Source organism: Centropristis striata, chromosome 2 (assembly GCF_030273125.1).
Source record: "Centropristis striata isolate RG_2023a ecotype Rhode Island chromosome 2, C.striata_1.0, whole genome shotgun sequence".
NCBI lineage: Eukaryota > Metazoa > Chordata > Actinopteri > Perciformes > Serranidae > Centropristis > Centropristis striata.
In genome coordinates this window covers 35,497,767-35,518,296 of record NC_081518.1, presented here as the reverse complement: position 1 = coordinate 35,518,296, position 20,530 = coordinate 35,497,767, and the positions used below count along the sequence as shown (strand labels likewise).

Here is a 20,530-nt window from a genome sequence, read left to right as displayed (position 1 = left end):
GCATTCAATTGGTCTGCATGGCTGTCGTCCCAGGAAAAAGCCTCTTCTAAAAAAGATGCACAAGAAAGCTCGCAAAAGGTTTGCTGACGACAAGCAGACTAAGGATATGGGTTACTGGAACCATGTCCTGTGGTCTGATGAAACCAAGATAAACATATTTGGTTCAGATGGTGTCCAGCGTGTGTGGCGGCAACCAGGTGAAGAGTACAAAGACAAGTGTGTCTTGCCTACAGTCAAGCATGGTGGTGGTAGCGTCATGGTCTGGGGCTGTATGATTGCTGCTGGCACTGGGGAGCTACAGTTCATTGAGGGAACAATGAATGCCAACATGTACTGTGGAATACTGAAGCAGAGCATGATCCCCTCCCTCCGTAAACTGGGCCGCGGAGCAGTATTCCAACACGATAACGACCCCAAACACACCTCCAAGACGACCACTGCCTTCCTAAAGAAGCTGAGGGTGAAGGTGATGGACTGGGCAAGCATGTCCCCAGACCTAAACCCTATTGAACATCTGTGGGGCATCCTCAAACGGCAGGTGGAGGAGCGCAAGGTCTCCAACATCCACCAGCTCCGTGATGTCATCATGGAAGAGTGGAAGAGGATTCCAGCGGCGACCTGTGAAGCTCTGGTGAACTCCATGCCTAAAAGGGTTACGGCGGTGCTGGAAAATAATGGTGGCCACACAAAATATTGACATTTGGGTCCAATTTTGACATTTACAGTTGGGGTGTACTCACTTTTGTTGCCAGCATTTTACACATTCATTGTTGTATTTTGAGTTACTTTGAAGTAACAATAAATTTACTTTGCTATCCAAGCTCTACAGTGACTACTTAACATTGTATCAAAGTGTCATTTCTTCAGTGTTGTCCCATGACAAGATATAATTAAAACATTGCAGAAATGAGAGGGGTGTACTCACTTTTGTGAGATACTGTATGTGTGTTTTTTAAATTTTATTTCAACCAAACTAAGATGGATGGAATGAATAAAGGGGAAGAGACCAGAAAGTGAGTGCTCCTAAAACAAGTTGGTCAGTTTAACAATTTAACATTAAGACGGCCTTTATCTGCAACTTTATAAAAAATTTTCTAGTTTTGTCTCCAACTTGCTCCTTTTTTATAATAGGTAAAAAACATGCAATGCAACTGACTTGCACATTATGGCACCACAGTTGGGTCACAATATCACAAGATATCACACGATTATTGGGGCCAAGTGAATTAAATATAATGATATTAACGCAGTGTATATATATATAAAATAATGCTATCATTTGAATTCATCAAAACAATTTTGAGTGGATAATTTACACAGTATTATGATATGTGTATTATTATTATCAATACTTAATCTATCAATACCAGAATATTGTGACATCACAGCCCTAAATAAAACCAACTTATATGGACTTTGGAATCCAACAACATAACTATTGAAGTAAAAGAAACAGTCCTGGACAAGCTATTAGGCATTTTTTTTTTGGATATTTGGATCTCCTCGGCTCTCTCCCAGGGGATCAAAGGCTTTACATCTTATTGATTATTGAGTATGAGCATACCTTTGAAAATCTACCTCTATGAAGAGCATGACTATACATGAGAAACACTGAAGACGAAACAGGATAAAAACATTCACACAAGGAGGTACAAATTTGTGCCCACAGCTTCAACAAAGACATCACATTGTTGTCCATTCCTGAAGAAAAGCCCAAGGAAAAGCTTATCCATAATCCACTTATGTAAGCTTTCCTGGAATTTGTAGTTATGTATTCAGTGGTACCTTTGCTGTTTCACACCAACATCCATTAGCACATGCATTCCCGGAGAGATTTCATGTAAAACAGGTACGTTTCAGATCAATAATGCTTGTAATTTACCTTTGTGAAGGGAAAACTTTGTATGGCTTTTAAAGAGGGTTTTGTTTTTTTTGTCTATCGTGATTAAGAAGGCTGTTTTTTCCCCCTTTCAGGTTAAAGATGACCCCCCAAGGAAATGCAGCTTTTCTTCTCTTATTATCCGTCGTGTTCCTGTCATGGAGAATTAGCCACGGAGGGAAGATTTTGGTCTTTCCTTTGGAGGGAAGCCACTGGGTGAACATGGACATCATGATCAAAGCTCTCCACTCTCGAGGACACTCAGTCGATGTGGTACGAACCAATCAGAGCTGGTACATCCATGATGACTCCCCGCACTACAAGACAATCACAGTTCCTGTCGCTGAAGCCTTTAATCATGACTTCATTAACCCCATCCTGAAAAAGATCATTGGCATAGAAAGAGGAGAGAGCTCAGCTTTGACCTTTGCAAGCTTGCAGGTTGAGATGTTTACAGCGATGTATAACATGCATAGAATAATGTGCAAAATGGCTACTGTTATGTTTCAAGATAAAGCCTTGATGAGTAGTCTGAAGGAAAAGAAGTATGACTTGGTCCTGACAGACCCGGCATGGGGTGCAGGTATAATGCTGGCTCATGCTCTGAAGCTACCCCTGGTCTATAATGTGCGGTGGATCACTAGCGGAGAGGGGCACACGGCCATCGCACCTTCTCCTATATCTTATGTCCCAATGACCGGCTCAGGACTGTCAGACAAAATGACTTTCATACAAAGAGTACAAAATCTCCTTTTCTCTCTCATTTGGCGAGCTCAGGATGGATTTTTAATCAGCCCTCAGTATCAAGCTGTTTGTGATGAGTTCTTCGGCCCAGAAGTCAGATACAGTGAGTTATTACAGGGTGCAGACATCTGGCTCATGAGAGTGGACTTTGTGTTTGAGTTCCCCCGTCCCACCATGCCTAACGTTGTCTATATGGGAGGGTTCCAGTGTAAACCAGCAAAACCTCTTCCTGAACACCTGGAGGAGTTTGTGCAGAGTTCTGGAGAGCATGGGGTCATCATCATGTCTCTGGGGACTTTTGTGAGTGAACTTCCTGCTGATCTTACAGAAGAGATCGCTGCAACTTTTGCTAAATTACCTCAGAAAGTCATCTGGAGGCATAAAGGTGACAGACCAGCCTCTCTGGGCAACAACACTTTAATAGTCGACTGGATGCCTCAGAATGATCTTTTAGGACATCCAAAAATGAAACTATTTGTGGCTCATGGAGGAACAAATGGAGTTCAAGAAGCTATTTATCACGGAGTCCCAGTTGTGGGTCTGCCTGTCTTTTTCGACCAATACGACAACCTGCTGCGTCTGCAAGAGAGAGGAGGAGCTAAGATTCTTACATTAGCCACAGTGGATAAAGACGACAACTTTCTTAAGGCCATACAGGAAGTCCTGAATGAGCCCTCCTACAGGATGAACATGCAGAGACTCTCCAGGCTGCACAGAGATCAGCCAATCAAGCCGCTGGATAACGCCCTCTTCTGGATAGAGTTTGTCATGAGACACAAAGGTGCAGCTCACCTGAAAGCAGAGTCCTACAGAATGCCCTGGTACTCCTACCACTCTGTTGACGTAGTTCTTTCTTTTCTGGCTACTGTAGCAGCGATTGCTTTTCCTCCTCTTGTGTTGATCAGATTCGCATGTCTTGAGAAATGCTTGAAAAGAAAAAATAAATAAATAATTACAAGACACTATACTCTGTCTTGCTCTTTTTTGACATCACCATGTTGTTTTGGATTTGTTTATTAACTGTAAAGAAATGTATTATATTTTGAATAGACAAAAATACAAATATAATTAGGTATTCTCATGTCCAACCTTCCAAGCAGGGGGATGATAGAAAGGAATTTGTTGTTTTCGACACAGGATAAAGATTGTATGTGTGAGGCTTTCTTCAAAGCCAAGTCTGACACAATCCAAATTCAGGTTTAACAAAAAGCACATAGAAGAAATTATCAGAATAGAAGTTAACTGAGACATTTGCTTTCAATGCAGGCTACTAACAGTACAGTTTGGTTTATTATGAGCAGTTTAAATACATTTTGCAGTAGCTTGCTGCTATGTTGACTACATCCATATTTTCATAGCAATTCAAGTACCTATTAATTGTAAGTATATATATATATTTACAATTGCTTCTCTGCTCTAACTTAACTAAATCCCCCTTTGATCAGGCTTTTTCCCCTGCAAATGAAATGCTTTGTTATTAAATTCAGCTTACAAGTGGCTCTCAGTTATAGACTCTGTGCAGAAGCTAAATATTTACAGCAGTGCACACTGCTGCTCCCTAATTTTCACTGACAAATTCGTAACTCCATTCTTTCCATCAGCTCCTTTGTTGCATTTCCCAAAGGAGCTGCAGCAGTAATGAGAGTGAGGGAAGGAGAGCAGCAGTGACAAATACATTGGATGTTCCTCCTGATTGCAGACTCATCAGCTGGAGAATGTGGTCAGTCATTATAGTCACTGCTGCTGATGGAGTGCCTTTCTTATCAGATAAGGTCAATGAACTCTTTGCTTGTACGAGTGGACATTGGCAGCAGTGGGTGCATTTGGCATGTGTTGTCAGTCAGGGAATCATTAAACAATGAGAAACCTAAGACAAATATTATATACAGTCATGGAAAAAAATATGAGTCCACCTTTTTCTTCAATTTCTTGTTAATTTTAATGCCTGGTACAACTAAGGTTACATTTGTTTGGACAAATATAATGATAACAACAAAAATAGCTCATAAGAGTTTAATTTAAGAGCTGATATCAAGCCATTTTCTATGGTTTTCTTAATAATAACCAAAATCATTTTTAAAAAACATGAAAAATGGCTAGATATCAGCTCTTAAATTAAACTCTAATGAACTATTTTTGTTTTTATCATTATATTTGTCCAAACAAATGTAACTTTAGTTGTACCAGACATTAAAATGAACAGCAAACTGAAGAAAACAAGGGTGGTCTAATATTTTTTTCCATGACTGTACATACATTTTTATAAATATATAATTTTGTTTTACACCATAATGCTTTACATAATTCGACAATGTAAAGAGCAAAAGGAAAGATTTTGCTTTCTGAAGTGTTTAATACAAAAATCAATCCACACAATTCACATTGCCTGCAGTGTTTATTGTTGAAAACAAACCGTAGAATATTTCACAAAGCACTGATTGTCCAAAGTGGCAGGAACATTTACTCTTTTCATTAAAAATGCTAAATGTAATCTAACGCTTATTTGACAATAAAACAATAAGGAAGAAGAAAGGAGAAACATTTATTGATTGTAAAATGTAAGATGTGCTCATGACATGTGACACAGACTTAACTAAACGGGTGCATTATACCCAGGACTTCAAGTCCAGAGGCCTGGATCTGTTTTTGTTTTTTTCTTCTCATGGACTTGGCATACACACATGCTAGATCTGGTGCTGGGGGTGGGTCATCTGTGGGTGAGATGTTCAGTTAGTTAGTGGGCTCAGCAGAAACTGTTTGCAGGCACTTCTGCTTTTCTTCTTTCGCTCTTTCTGTTAACTACTTTTTTGTGTGACAGAATTAGCTCTGTGTGTCAGAAAGCATGCTATAAAATGCTGTTCACACCTGCCATGCTGCTACTAATACAAATGTGGTTTTCCTGTGAGAGGCACTGAACTCACTAATAGTGAAACCTGCACGTTTGTCATGAGGAACTGTACTTCTATAACGATACAATAAACAACCTCATCTATGTGACCATCAATAGACAAAGAAAAGTACTTATCACAGCACACACCTACGAAACTGTACACTCCGTCACAGTCCGAGTATGTCAAGTCCTCTTCAGCAGCCACAGCATTCTGATAACTGAGAAAATGTTGTGAAAGTATTCATTTCTTCATTTCAAGAATTGTAGACACTGTAAAGGATTATTCAACTAAAATTCACTTTCATGTACAGTGTTTCAATAACTAAAGTCAGTTTTATAAAGCTAATAATTATGTCTAATGTGGTTTAAAATTGTGCATCATTAAAACATGACATTTTAAAGCATGGTTTACTTGCCAAATGTGTAACATGACACTGAAATAATAACTTGTTTTAAAATGATTGAATGTTCTTACTCATCTGCCTCGTCCGTGCTGAAAGAGTCTCCTAAAAAATAAGCATATTCACAGTGCTTTGACAATGACCAGAAGACATGTTGTGATGGAAATAATTTAAAATAAACACACAAAATGACCACATGAATGCATATAAAACCCAAAATCTTACATGGATTTTAGGTTTTGATCCGTGTGAGGAGATAGTAGAGGAAAAATGATTTTAATCCCTTAAAACAAATATGTAGATGTCTCTAATGTTTTAAAGGAAGGTTTTTACAGATTCATAGCATGATTAGTAGAACTTTTTTTATGGTTGTTGATAGTATTTTCTGATTTATGGAGTGATAAAAAGAGAAGATCCCCTCTGTAGAAACCTTATAAACCTAAACAATTATTAGACCATTGTTTTCTTCAATTTCTTGTTCATTTTAATGCCTGGTACAGCTAAAGATTAGAAGAGCTGGATAATAATAATAATAATAATAATAATAATAATAATAATAATAATGATATTAACCAAATCATTATCAAGAAAACCAGAAAAATGGCAAGATATCAGCTCTTAAATGAAACTCTTATGAGATATTTTTGTTGTTAACATTATATTTGTCCAAACAAATGTACATTTAGTTGTACCAGGCATAAAAATGAATAAGAAATTGAAGAAGCAAACTAGCACATATTTAATAAAAGAATGCCACATTTGTATATTTAAACAAACATTTTTATAAACTTTCAAGACAAAATATGTTGTCTAAATATATGTTATCAACTAAGGAAGTTTTATGGTAAAGTAGATTAGTTTACCTATAGTGTCTCCTCTTAGACAGACCAGAATGTAGCTAGATTAAGTAGTCATTATATGTAATTTAATTATAATCTCCCCAGGGTATGCCTTTACTGTAACTCCATCTTCAACATACCATCTTGTGCTTCCAGATCCTCGCCCTCTGTCTGCACCTGCTGCTCCTCCTCCACCATGTCTGCATTTGCCTGCTGAGTCGCCGCACTGTAAGAAAACATTCAGTTGTGTATCCAGTATATTTTAGTTCACAATAAACATCCTGTATTTGAAAATGTCTTTGAGCACAGCAATGATTATCTGGTAATGTGCTAATGTGTGGGAATGCTCTTAAACTGGGTCAAAACTCACCGTGGAATGGACAGAGCTGAGTAAACTGCTGAAATAGGAAAAAACATAATTATAGGGTTAAATTAAGCATGGATACTGTAAATTCAAGTTCATAATGTGGTTGGTGTGAAAAGCCATTGTTATACAGTAGGGGTTACATGTGAATACTAATAGCAGATGGGTTTTTTTTAGATTATGATAGTATTGCATACATATAAATAAATATACAAAACATGAACTCTAAAACTGTGTGATTTTTATTTTTATTTCTCTCTGATCATCTAACCTCGTTTGTTGATCAACCACAGACACAGACACAGTGATAACACCGGGGAAATCACTCCACAAGAGACAACCACCTGGAAGATGAAACTTGCTGCAAAGCCAACAAAAAAAATTGATTTTTAAAAAAATAAAAGCATAATTTGAAGCTTAATAGCCTCTCTTTCTTACTGCATGTGGTAACCATAAGCAGCTATCACCCTCACCTTTGACCTCCAGTAACACTGTGTTATTGGAAGTTGTCTCGGGCTCTTGAAAGCATTTCGATGGAAGCACCGTGCAGCTATAATGGCCAGAATCCCTCATCATCGCACCTTGGATGGTGAAAATCGCCTCCATGCGGGTGACGTTAAAAGCTTGCACTCGGAGGATTGTCTTATCCCTCCTCAGGTAAGAGTGGATGAGTTGACATTCACCGAGTGTTGGCAGGACGTCAGAGACAGTGCATCTGAACTCAACACCGTCTCCCTCGCTGACAGTGGACGGCCCAGCTACTGAAATATCTGCAGGGAGGAAATTGGCTGTGCGGGAGGAAGGAAGGACAAAATTAGTGGAGCGAAATAACAGTGACATAATGCTTTTATATGAATGAAAATACTTACATATAACCAGAATCTGAATGATGTTGTGTCCTCTCTTGGCTACTTTGTCGGGTTCTACTTCCTCAGTAGAGTAAACACAGCTGTAGTTTCCACTGTGACCAAGTCCAACTCTCTCTATGATGAAGGTGGAATCATTTTGATCTTGCTTCTGTACCTTTTTATCTTTCCCAATGTCATCCTTACACAAATAAACATAAACCGTAGTCGGTTTCTTCAGGCCAAATGTGCTGCAGGTCACATAAAGGTCACTGTTCTCGCTTATAGTTGTCTGTTGGGCCAGTATCTTTGCTGGAAAGAATTCTGTAAAATTTAAACAGTAGTATAACTTGTATTAATAAGTGACACAATGCAAAAAATTATAATGACAGTACACACTACAGATGCTCACCATTGGTTTGGCTTGTGACCTGATTTGCGAGAACACCTTGAAGGAAAAAAAAGTCAAATTAAACCTTTCTTCTTAAACATGCATGCAAAGATTCACTTAATTAACGTTAGATAGTAAAAAATGTCGCTTGTCAATGTACTTACACAGAAGAATGGTGATTATTTTCATGGTTATTTAAGCAAGGTGACACCCATTCAGTCCACAGCACCTTGTGAAACCCTGTACAGACACAGATCAGGTTTATGTCTACACCCACGGACAGCTCAAATAATGAGCCACTTCCTGTGCATTCTGTGGTGTCTTCTCACATCCAAAATTAAACATGATCAGTAAAAAGACACATCAGAAAACATCACCTGATACCTTTAGAAGCTCCTTCATTTAGCACATCATACGGCACATCTCCTGCCCTCCTGCAGATCAGCTGACACAAGTTCTGAGTGAGCTTTAATTAAATTCATTAGCCAGGGGTTTCTTATCAGATGTGACAGAGAGCTAATACAGTATCTGTCTGTGCTTCCCTGCCAGCATTCAATTTAATATGGGCTGGATTTTCTCGTAATCACATAGCTCGCCATCTGCTCTGATTTTTACTGGTATAATAAGAATCAGACAGTGACAGGCCCCATGCAAGAAGCTTTTTAGCACTCATACTCTCAGTACGTGTGGGAGATTGTGTGTTTTGGGTAGCGTGTAGCAAAGATAGAGATTACGATGGAAGTGTAATATCCATCAGCAAAATTAAAAGAGGATGTTAAAGGTAAAAATACATTTAACTCAAATATATCACCATGAACTTCCCCAGTTGGTCACATACATTAAGAAAATTATTGTTTGTATTACAAATGTTCTGAAATTGTATGTTTGGATATGCAAATGACACATTATCTTATATATTCTAATTTGCATACATTCAAAACAGTAATTAGAGGAAATGTTGGATGTTGTCACCATCTTTTGAGGAATAAAATGATATAAAAAATCAGGCTATGACATGATATATTTTTTAAAGTGACAGATATCACCATGAAACTTCTCCAGTGGATTACTTAAATTAAGACAATTTAATTTTCTGTTAAATGTTTCTAACATGTTTAAATATGTATTAATATTCTATTAAATATTTTAGTACTATTTATAAATGTGTCTAATGCTAAGCTTTGCTGAATGTGGGAGAAATCACAATAGGTGTAGTAAAATAAACTCCTAGATGTGTATTTAGGATATTTTAGTCTAAAAGAAGTAACCCAACCCTAAATCTTAAAACTGACTGAATGCATGTTTCTGTGTGGAGTACCTAAGGCAACCATGGCACCATATATTTAACTACATGTGCTAATTTAACTCTGACCCTGAAAGCATCAGACCTGTGGTGAATCACTGAGATTGCAGACCCCAATTATTAAGAGAAGAAAATTGTATTTTGTCAAGGAAGGCTGGTTAGATGAGGAAAAGAGAGGAATCCAATAAGGTCCTTCATCACTCGTTCTCTGTATTGATTGTGATCCAATAAGCTGAGTTAGCTCCAAGGGGGCACAAAAAAATGTGGAACAGAGAAATAAACAGAGCCGCGGTGTCTTTCTTGAAATTACATCTACATGCCCCAGCTTTTGTTTCCAGTCTCAGAAATACTGGTAGTTCAGAGACACCATAACAGAGGTCAACTTTACGCCTTTGTATAATGATTTTTAAAGATTTATTTACAGAAAGATTCAAGTAAAACAAAGCTAAAATGCATATATTTATAGATGCCTTTCCTCTTTTGCAGACAGAATTCTTTCAGGGCATTGTAAATATCCAGTTCCCAAGTGCAAAAAATTCTAGATGGCATTTTCTCATGTCACCCTTTCCAGAAGGTCATGCTATCCAGATTAACACCATTTCATCCCTAAAACACATAAAATACTGGCATAACTTTGCATAAAACATAAAATATGTTACAACAGAGGTGATGGCAACATGGGTGAAATTTCCCTTTTCAAGAGGCATCAGAAAGCTTTGTTTTCATTTGTAGTAGCAAAGACTTACCACATGATGTCACTCTTTGAATACAGTCAACATCCTTCCCAATTCCCACAAACATGGAAATCCATGTGTTTTCTCTTACGGTATTTCCTTAAACACTTTGATATGGCACTTAATGTGGACTTGACATTTAAAGAAGATTTCCTTGTAGTGGAACATATGAGCTTTCTGGTGGCATGATGGCTGCATCTGTGAATGTATGTACATACTTCCTTAAATGTAAAATTAGCTGGTCATGTAGTCACCTTCCCCTTATTTAGTTTTAGTTTTGATCCTGCAAGGGAAGTGTCTTAGTATATTTGATTATATTACCATTAACTGCAGTACTGGTTTGTACACAATGAAAAGACTTTTGTTTATTAATGGACCTGGACAATGGACTACATTGGAGAGTCCTTAAACATCCTCCTCACACAGAAATGATCTACTCCATCTGTGAAAACACAGTCACTACGCCATTTGCATCAACATTTGGCAGACACAGTCATCGTTCCTTCTTGACTTTGGATCCACTCTGCGTTGTCTGAGCCTGGGCAAGAATCTTTAATGCAATGAACGCTGTTCAGTTCAACAGTATTAAAGTATTTCATTTATAAAACTGATTCAAATGTCATCTCCGAGTAAGAGAGGCTGGAGGAAGAGGCCGGCTGTTCCCAGGATGCACACTAGGACGAAAACCCAGAGGAAAATCCTGTCGATAACCATGGCAACGTATTTCCAGTCATCCTGAACCTGTGAAAACATCTCAGTAAAATAATTTTCATTGGAATAAGAGTAAGTTTACTTTTAAAATGTTGTTTGTAAATACTCACCTCTTTTGCTTCATTTTGTAGTTTCATGTTCTCTGCTATGTATTTTACACTCTCAAGCGCCTCCCTGACCTCAGGGGACAGCGGCAACAGAGACATTATTCCTCCATCCAGAGACTCGGAGCTGGAGCACTGACTCTCCCCTCCGACCCCAACAGCACTACCTCCGGTCAGCGCCCCCAGGCTGCCCAGTCCTCCGCTCCCTCCCCCAGAGTCTGCAGGCAGTTTGCTGGATCTCTGGTGCCAGCAGCAGTTGCATCGCCCCTCGCCGCACAAGAACGCAGAGCCTGCACCTTTGCCCGTGTCTCCACTTAAGTTATTGAGATTGGAGAGCTCTGTGTTGTTGAAAATCCGTTGGCGGCTTGTCAGGCTGGACACCACGCTGGAGGCCAGGGCCTGAGGTTTGTGCTGCTTCTGCAAAGTACCTGACGAATGTATGGCACAGGGCCTTGAATGCATCGTCTGAACACTGCAGACTGCTGCCACCTTCTCGGGGTCCCTCTCTGGCCTCGTCATGAACATCACCCTGGGCAGCAGCCCCAAGAACACAGTCCGCACCCAGCAGGGCATAGTGTGGGTCTTTGGCGTGCGGTAGTGGACGTTCAACACAAAAACAGTGATGACTATAGAGAGGGTGACAAAGATCATAGTAAAAAGGAGGTACTCGCCAATCAGGGGGATGACAAGCGAGGTGGAGGGGATGGTTTCCGTTATGACGAGGAGGAAGACAGTGAGAGACAGCAGGACGGAGATACACAGAGTGATTTTCTCGCCGCAGTCAGACGGCAGGTAGAAGACGAGCACTGTGAGGAAGGAGATGAGAAGGCAGGGAATGATCATGTTGATAGTGTAGAAAAGCGGCAGGCGGCGGATATACAAAGAGTATGTGATATCGGTGTAGATTTCCTCGCAGCAGTTGTACTTTATGTCATGTTTGTAACCAGGGGCGTCGATTATTGTCCACTCGCCGCTCTCCCAGAAGTCCTTGAGGTTGATAGTGGAGCCAATCAGCACCAGATCGATTTTGGCCTTGTCGTACGTCCAGGAGCCGAATTTCATAGTGCAGTTTTGGTAGTCGAAGGGGAAGTAAGTGACATCGATCTTACAGGAGCTCTTGAATATGGCTGGAGGGATCCACGTGACATCACCATTGTAACGAAGCAGGGCCTTGGTTTTGTCATCAACCTGGAAATCTCCGACTGCACTGTGGAGAGAGAATAAAGAGGAGGACAGAGTGAAGATTTGACACCGGAGTCATAAATATTAAACTGAAGGATATAATCAATTGACTATTGTCTTGTGGAGATATTAATCAAAAAAGCTGCCCTGTTGTTTTCATTAAATTTTACCCTCAGATGTTCCTTAAACACCCCCTTGAGAATATGCAAACAAAAAATTATCCATGCAAAATGAGCAATAGAGAATGATATAGCTTGTCATTACTTATTGTAAATGCAGCCAACAATCAATCAAGATTACGAGCCAGGTTTTTTTTAATTTGTTGTTACACTCACTTGTTATAGAGGACAATGTCTGGCTTCCAGATCCTGTTGGATGGCACACGGATAAACTCAACCCCTCCAAAATCCCTTGGATTCCATCTGAGTTTATAATCATTCCAGATCTGAAAAACAAAATGTGATGATTCATTACAAGTCAGACAAATTACAATGTCAGAAAATTTTTTGGAGAAATTAAAAATGAAATCAAAGAAATGACCCAAGAATGAAGACGATCACCAAAGTTAATAATCATGAGGGGAGCATAGAGAACTATAACAAATGTCATATGCTATCCAATAGATGTTAATAATTAACCTTTAACAGACAATAATAATTTTGACTGAATAACACCAGTTCAGTTCAATAGCTGAAAAATATTAAATACAACTCATGGGGTGATATGTGCAAACAAAAAAAATTTCCTTTTATGTGAGTAGTTTATTGAAGTGTTTTAACACAACTTGCTTTGCTTACTAAATTAAGGTTGTCAAGTTCGTTTTTCTGTTAATTTCGTTGCTTTCATGACAGACTGCTGGACCGTGCTCACAATGGACCCACTAACTATTGATGAGGACTGGCGGGTTAAATCATCCGTTCTGCTAACAGTTTGCCAGGTGGACACACAGCTGACAACTTTGCAGCCAAATTCGCAATTCTGGAAACTTTAGGAGGGCTGCATGTGTCCATGACAATGTGTGCGACATAAAGTACAAGTCCACAGCTGTCTATTGATATATACAATATGTCTAATATGTCTACAATACATCTTAATGGTTAATAATCTGTTAACCAGTGTCAGTAAAAAAAATCTAAATTAGCATCCCTACCTAAAACCATATCCACCTAATAGTGGCACAAGAGGAAATACCAAGAGATTACCAAAGTCATTAGGATGAGTCCTCTGAGGATCATCAATGTCTGTATAAAATTTCACAGCAATCCAAAGTAGTAGACTGACTGACAGACTGTCAGTGCATTCCGAGAATTAAATATCTCTTCAAAACCAAATCCAGTATCAACAGCAAGGAAGTCACCTCTCCAAGCACAATTGTAGCAAGTGCATTCTTTCACCACAAGTGGCTTAAACAAAACCAGTTTGTCATAAACAGCTTTATAAGGCTACAAAACTGATATAAAAGCAGAAGGGCACCAGTTGTTTCCTCCTGGTGATAATCTTTTACTTTACGAATCTACTTTGACTGGTTCTAAATGCATTCTCTTGTAAAATGTCCCTCATAAAAACAATGGGAAGTCGTCATTTCCAATGGTGGCATATAAACAGAACTTACACGCTATGTAGTCAGAGAAGATATATAATGAAACACAGTTTACAGTGTGTTTTATGGACCTTTGGGACACTGTTTCTGACCCTCTCTTAAGGACAGCCACTGATCCTCATGAGACTCATGAAGCAACAATAGCAAAGGCCCCTCAGAGAGCTGTAATCATTTCACTTAACTAAGAAACAGTCAGAAGCTAGTGTTGTAAGATGTTGATGGCCAGCAGGGGAAATGTACTTTTCTTGTTTGTGTATTGATGACAGACACTCTGAAATAACAGACATTAAAATAAGTGAAACAGTGCTTCAACTCTCAGCACCAAAGAGCAATTACAGCTATACTCTTCAGCAGGAACATGGCTCCAGCACAGATGTGTATTTGCTCAGGACTTGTGATGTGGGACCTGGAGACCTGCCCTGCCTCATTTGATTCAAAACTGGTTCACTGCACTGTGCATTATTGTTGCACAGATGCCATGTGGAACTGAGTCCAAAACAAAACCATCAAGCCATACAGAATACATGCACACTGTTTTATTTTTGTGGTAGTTCTTTGCAAATATTTAATTTGACTGAAGTTGAACCAGGTTAAAATCTTTCAGGTTCTGCTTCCAGCAAATGTTTAAAGGTACAGCTCACCCAAGAATCATATAATAATATATCTATATTTTATCTTATATGTTGTGCTATTTCATCCAAGTGCCATCTAGTTCCATTATATTAGACAGAAGGTAGACATTTCTACAGCCAAGCTCACACCAAAACAATCTAGATTGATAAAAAAACACTACAAGTAAGAGAAAAAAATATATATATTATATAATTTAGGGTGAAGTGTGCCTTTAAGAGGTTTCTGTCGGGAGGAATATTATGGAGATTGGCAAGTATGATGAATTCCAGACCACTGTCAGATTATTTCATAAACATTATAAAATCAAGAATGAAATCTCAGTGCATTTGGTTTCTTGGATTTTCTGTTTGAAAAAATAAGAGTAGAAGGATCAATGTATTTAAAAAGCTTTCTTCCATGAATAATTCAACCTGTCAGTCTAGCCTTGAAGAATCATGTATGACAGGAGGCTGGATCCATACTTGATGTCCTTGCTCAAGGTCTATTTGCACAGTCATGCGGCGTAAACTTACATGTCTCAGCCACAGATTTGTCTCCATGATTTGATTGATTTCATCCTGAAAACAGAGCACAATTGTTAATGAATTCTTAATGTTGAAGAATACTGTCACAGGTGATCACCCAGTTCACTAGTGAGGATTGTTTGTCTGCTCTCTGCAGGGTCAGACCTCTGTGTATTCACAGACAAGAGGATTAAGAAAGAAACACCTGGGTCCTCCATGCCTGGAGTGTAACCCACATGACAGATGGAGCCGGGCGTTCGCAGCACAGCCCTAACTTTTATTCTAACAAGCCAGTGGTAAAGCTGGAGCAGAGGGACTACTGCGAGGGAGGGAGAATAACTGTGGGGGTCAGTTTTGTGTGTGAGTTAGACTGTGAATGAACCAGTGCATCACGTTAACCATTCATGTTACCGTTTGGTATTCAAGAGAGGTTCTACATGGCTGGTAAGCACAGGTGCACAGAAGACCACGGAACAATCTTTATTGGATTATTTTTGAGAGACTGGAAATTGTATAGCACCTTGACAGCTACGTAATGCCCATGTCCTGTATATTATCATCAAATCAGTGCAGACTCACAAAAGAATACAGTACATCCTAGTTCAGATCAGATTCAGATCAGATTGGGCAAGTAAAGCTTGGATATTTTTTTCTCTGGCATGAAAACACACAGTTCTGTATTTTGAAAAAAGGGCTGCAATTCATGATTATTTTCATTGTTGATTGATTATTTGTGAAATGTCAGAAAATAGTGAAAACATTTTTATGTTTCCAGAAGCCTAAGATGACATAAACAAATCTTGTTTTGTCCCATATATATATATTAGGGCCGGGACTCGGTTAAAAAAAATGAATCGCATTTTAATCGCATATAAATATTTGACCTGAGAACAGTGAGAAGTAATTTTTTCACCATTGAATAATGACTGAATACATAAGCTTAAGCAACAAAAATATTGTTTATTTTTGCTCAAGTCCAACAGACCAGTGCAATTTTTGCCATTAAGTGTAGCAATAGCATATTTAGAAATACATTTCAGAAATGCAGGTAGCCTATAGGTAGGTAGACATTCTGTAAACTAGAATACTTTGTTTTTTAAGTAAAACTAACTAAAAGGAATAGTTCAAAAGATATGCTTATTTCCTGTGCTGACAGATGAGAAATTCAATACCGCTCTCATGTCTGTGCATTTAATTTGAAGCTGCAGTTAGCCGACAGTTCGCTTAACTTAGCACAATGCCTCAGACTCTTTTTTTTTGTACAATGCTTTTTGTACGAAACAGAATATAATGTGTTTATTAAAGAGCTTCAGAGTTACTGGTAGGCACATTTTGTTACCTTTTGATCAAGACAGGCTAGCTGTTTGCGGCCTTTATGCTAGGCTTAGCTTACTGACACCTGGCTTTAGCTTTATATTTAATAAACAGACATGAGACATGGTGTCAAGCTTCTCATTTAGAAGGAGAAGGTGAATAACCACATTTCTCTAAAATGTCAAAATATTTCTGTGTTACCCAGAAGCACTGTAATATGATAGCTGATTGTGAGATGATGACTGAGTCACCTCAGGCAATGACCTATTGATGGTCTAAATGAGCTCATTTAGGTCTGCCGTAATTGGTGTAGGCTGACCAATACCAATTGCATCTGGGTTGGAAGCACCAGGTGTGGGGAGGAAATAATAGTCATCCATCAGCACTGGGAGCTCCACAACCTGCTACACCAACTGAGTTAAGGAGGAAACGACATCTTCAAACTTTATTCCCATCTCTAGATCTAGACAGGTCTTCAATACTCATCTCGCTCTTCAGAGAAATAAATAAACTAAAATTGCCTGTTGGCCATAAGCAAAGGAAAACAGATTGAGATGGGCTACAATGTGTCAGGCCCAACATTATCCATTCAAACTGGAGAGGAAAAAAATCTTGTATACAGGCTACACCACATACATAGTGGCATACTGTATGCTATGAGCTTTAACAACATATTTTAATGAATATTACAATTGAAAGAAATACTGAGAGAAAAATACTTTTAATTAGTTAATGAATCTCCTTCCTGATTATTTATTTGCCATACAGGGGTCATTCCTATGTTCCCCAGGTTTATATAGCACTCAAGGGAACATGACAAATGGCTCTGTGTTCCCCAATTCTCCATAAGTGATCTTCTAGGGTCCTATATTACCAAAGTCTTATGTTCCCAAGGTCCTTTGTTTTCAGCCCTATTGTAACTAGGGTTGCAAAGGGGTGGACAATTTCTGGTAAATTTCCAGAAACTTTCCATGGAAGGTTGAGCTTGGGAGTGATGAAATATTCCAAATCGAAAACTTTCCATGGGAATTATGTACATTAGTGGGAATTTATGGTAATTTAAACAAGCTGTAAAATATCCCAACATAAATATACACATATTGTTTTGTCATAAGAAGACATCCATGCAAAATAATACATTTCAACAGATTTAGAACTTTGTCCATTTTTAAATTATTTTATTGAGCAATCAATTATTTCATTGAACAACAAAACCATGAATGTTGAGTTTAATATTACTCAATTTATTCAACCTTTTTACGGTCAGGAAATCAATAGCAGTTGAATATCAGAAGATTCAACTTGGGAAAATAGGACCTTGGAAACATAGATACACTTCCACTGTACACACAGACTGATCCTCTCATCTAACTCTCGGCACAAAAGAAAATAAGTGGATTTCCCCAAAATGTCTAAATGTTCTGTTTAATGTAAATCAGTCTGAAGGAGAATGTTTTCTTGGCAACAAAATAACCAGATAATTCTGTTAAAATAACTGGAATAAAAGAGCTGGTGAGCATCACCTCTTGTCATTCAGCACAAGCAGGAGAACTGATGCGATAGAGAACAAAACATCCAGGCCTGTTAATTCTGTGAATGAAGCTCTCCTCCCTGTCCAAAAGCCTTTTTGCTTAATTATCGACATCCGCTCCAGACCTGTCTGAGTCCCTTTCTGCCCCTGCAGTAAACAAGCTCCTGCGAACCCTGCCGTTAAACCCAGAGGTGCTCATCTGAAGTGGCAGTGATTGAGTGATAGAGGCTGCCGAAACTGAGAGGTACTCAGACAGCTGACATTCCCCATCTTGTCTTGCCCAGACAAACAGCCGCACTGTCCCTTCTTTCATCTAGTAGTTCCCGTCTCAGCATTTTAAACCAGGGGCCACTAACGGGGACTAGCTCAGGTGTCTAAGATCCTTCTCCTTCTCTAAAACTTTGTTTCCCAAAGTCCACAAATTGACACAGAAATTCTGTTTCTTCATATCTACTCAGAATATCCACTTTTCTGTCAGGTCATGCCTGCTCATTAAGTATATATAGATAAAGAGATGTAGATATATGTCTGACTGTGGTGAAATAGTAGCCCATTACTCACATTAACATCAGCAACAGTGAAAAAATCCTTCTGTAGGACACTTACCACTTTGACCAGCTGCGACATGGACACCTCAAACTGTACAACCACTGGGTCGGTCACGTTTTCCACCGGCCGAATGTACTGGTTGTAGGTGGAGAATATGACAGAGAAGAGCCTGTGCTCTGCATCTGAACAGGAGCCTCCTGAGTGAGAGCATTGGGTCAGGTATTGATCTGTCACTGCAGTGTGGTTCAGTTGGTTAAACAGTAGGTAGCTTTGGTCATAAGGTGACTAACATATGATTGTTTGTTTGTAGTCAGTCCAGGGGAGTAGTAGTCATATTTAAACTATTTCAGTAAGTGTTTAGAATGAATACACCTTTTCTTTTTCTTCAGTGTAAACAACAATAACTGGCAACCATACAAATACATCACTTTAAATTTAAATCGACTAAAGTCATAATTTATTGCCTTTAACATACAGCTTTTCTAAAATAAGATTAAGGACTTCAGAGTGATTTGTTTTAAAAACAATCCTATTTCAAATGGCTAATTTCGGTCACATAATCTAAAATTAAATTGCATTATTAATGGTTGCAATATTATTTAACACAATTCCGTAAAGCAACAAGTAAGTAACAAGATGTTGATATGTTAAATTAGTAGAAGCTTGTTAGGCCACTCACCTGGCAGGAGAAACAGAAGGAAGGAACATGTGTGCAAAACGAAGCAAAACTTGTCTCCCATCTTCTTTCCAATGACAAATGTGAATGTTATTCAGGGTCAGCGGCAGCGGCTCCGCCGTGCAGACAGCAGGAGAAAGTGAGGAGAGTGAAAGTGCGTCCGCAGCCACAGAGAGCTGGAGAGAGGAGAGAGGAGAGAGGGAGGCTGAGCCACTGAGCCGCTGATAGGAGGCACACTGCCACTGCACAACATGTGCAACCTATAGCGACCCAATCTGATAACACAAGGACAGAACTGGTGCGATTACTTACATATCAGCCCTTTCATTGATTTTGACTGGTTTAGTTTTCCAAGACAGAATGTGCCAGCCTTCTTATTAGAAGACGTTGGAGTGAAACGCCAATCAAATTAAATTATATTACGAAGTTAATGGGATACACTATGGGCCTACCAAATATGCTTGAATAAATAAATATATATATAAAAAGAAACGAAAAAAACACTTTCCCCCGCAGTAACTTGTAGTGGTTTGGTTATTTGACATGAGAGTTATTTGAAGTCTTCTTATTTTTCTCCCTCCCCCTCACTGGTTGGGCGGGGCTCTGTTGGAAAAAGACTCGTGAGCCAATCATGATTTAGCAGTATTTGAATCACAATGATGAAAGTTTGTGGGCTGTTCTATTATCAATAAAATCTGATCAAACCACACTGATACCGTCTTGATGTAATGGACTAGCTGAGTTTTGGGGTGTTAAACAAGTTGTAATTAAATGTAGGCTGGCTATGAGGAGTTTTTTACTGCTTGCAAATGAATACTGATGCCCCTGGGCCTATATGACCCACAAAAGCAAGACCATCAACGAAAAGATTGCCTTTTCCTACAAAGTTATTCTTAAAGATGGGGTTGGCTCCATGAGATTCAGAATATTGATATAATAATATAGAAATGCCGCCCCGCTACCGGCATTTTTGTAGAAGCCAGGTGGCCTTCAGTGTAAGATAACCCCCATTAGCACTGTTGCCCATTCTTAGACGTGTAAGTGCCGTTGGTACTGCTAATACCACTGTCACCGTTAGCTCTGTCGCTGTTTTTAGCACTGTTAATGCGGTCTTCCTGTTGAATTTTACCAGTGCTTTTGCAATACAATTGAAAACCCTCTTTTTGAAATGCTGAAAGAATGTTCCACTAATGAAGAAATGACCACAACCATGAAACAAGATTTGATAACATTGCTTCCCAAGCCAGACGAAGACCACCTTCTATTGGGTAACTGGAGACAAATAACATTGCTCAATGTTGACTATAAAGTACTCTCACTAATTTTCGCCAGGCATT

General features: G+C 38.9%; 2 protein-coding genes across 2 annotated transcripts; one reads left to right on the top strand and one right to left on the bottom strand.

Annotated features, from left to right (window-relative positions):
* The first annotated feature begins 1,981 nt into the window (after window positions 1-1,981).
* On the top strand, window positions 1,982-7,882 carry LOC131982065 (UDP-glucuronosyltransferase 2B16-like). Its single transcript, XM_059346628.1, has 3 exons — window positions 1,982-3,466; window positions 6,910-6,981; window positions 7,775-7,882. The coding sequence occupies exons 1-3, from the start codon at window positions 1,982-1,984 to the stop codon at window positions 7,880-7,882; spliced, it is 1,665 nt and encodes a 554-aa protein (XP_059202611.1).
* Window positions 7,883-10,575: 2,693 nt separating this feature from the next.
* Window positions 10,576-19,336, bottom strand: chrna3 (cholinergic receptor, nicotinic, alpha 3). The gene is made up of 6 exons (XM_059351437.1): window positions 19,197-19,336; window positions 18,575-18,714; window positions 15,133-15,177; window positions 12,723-12,832; window positions 11,212-12,412; window positions 10,576-11,131 (listed from the first exon to the last, which is right to left on the bottom strand). Exons 1-6 carry the CDS (start codon window positions 19,255-19,257, stop codon window positions 11,003-11,005), a joined length of 1,686 nt encoding a protein of 561 aa, XP_059207420.1. The 5' UTR covers window positions 19,258-19,336; the 3' UTR covers window positions 10,576-11,002.
* Window positions 19,337-20,530: the final 1,194 nt, after the last annotated feature.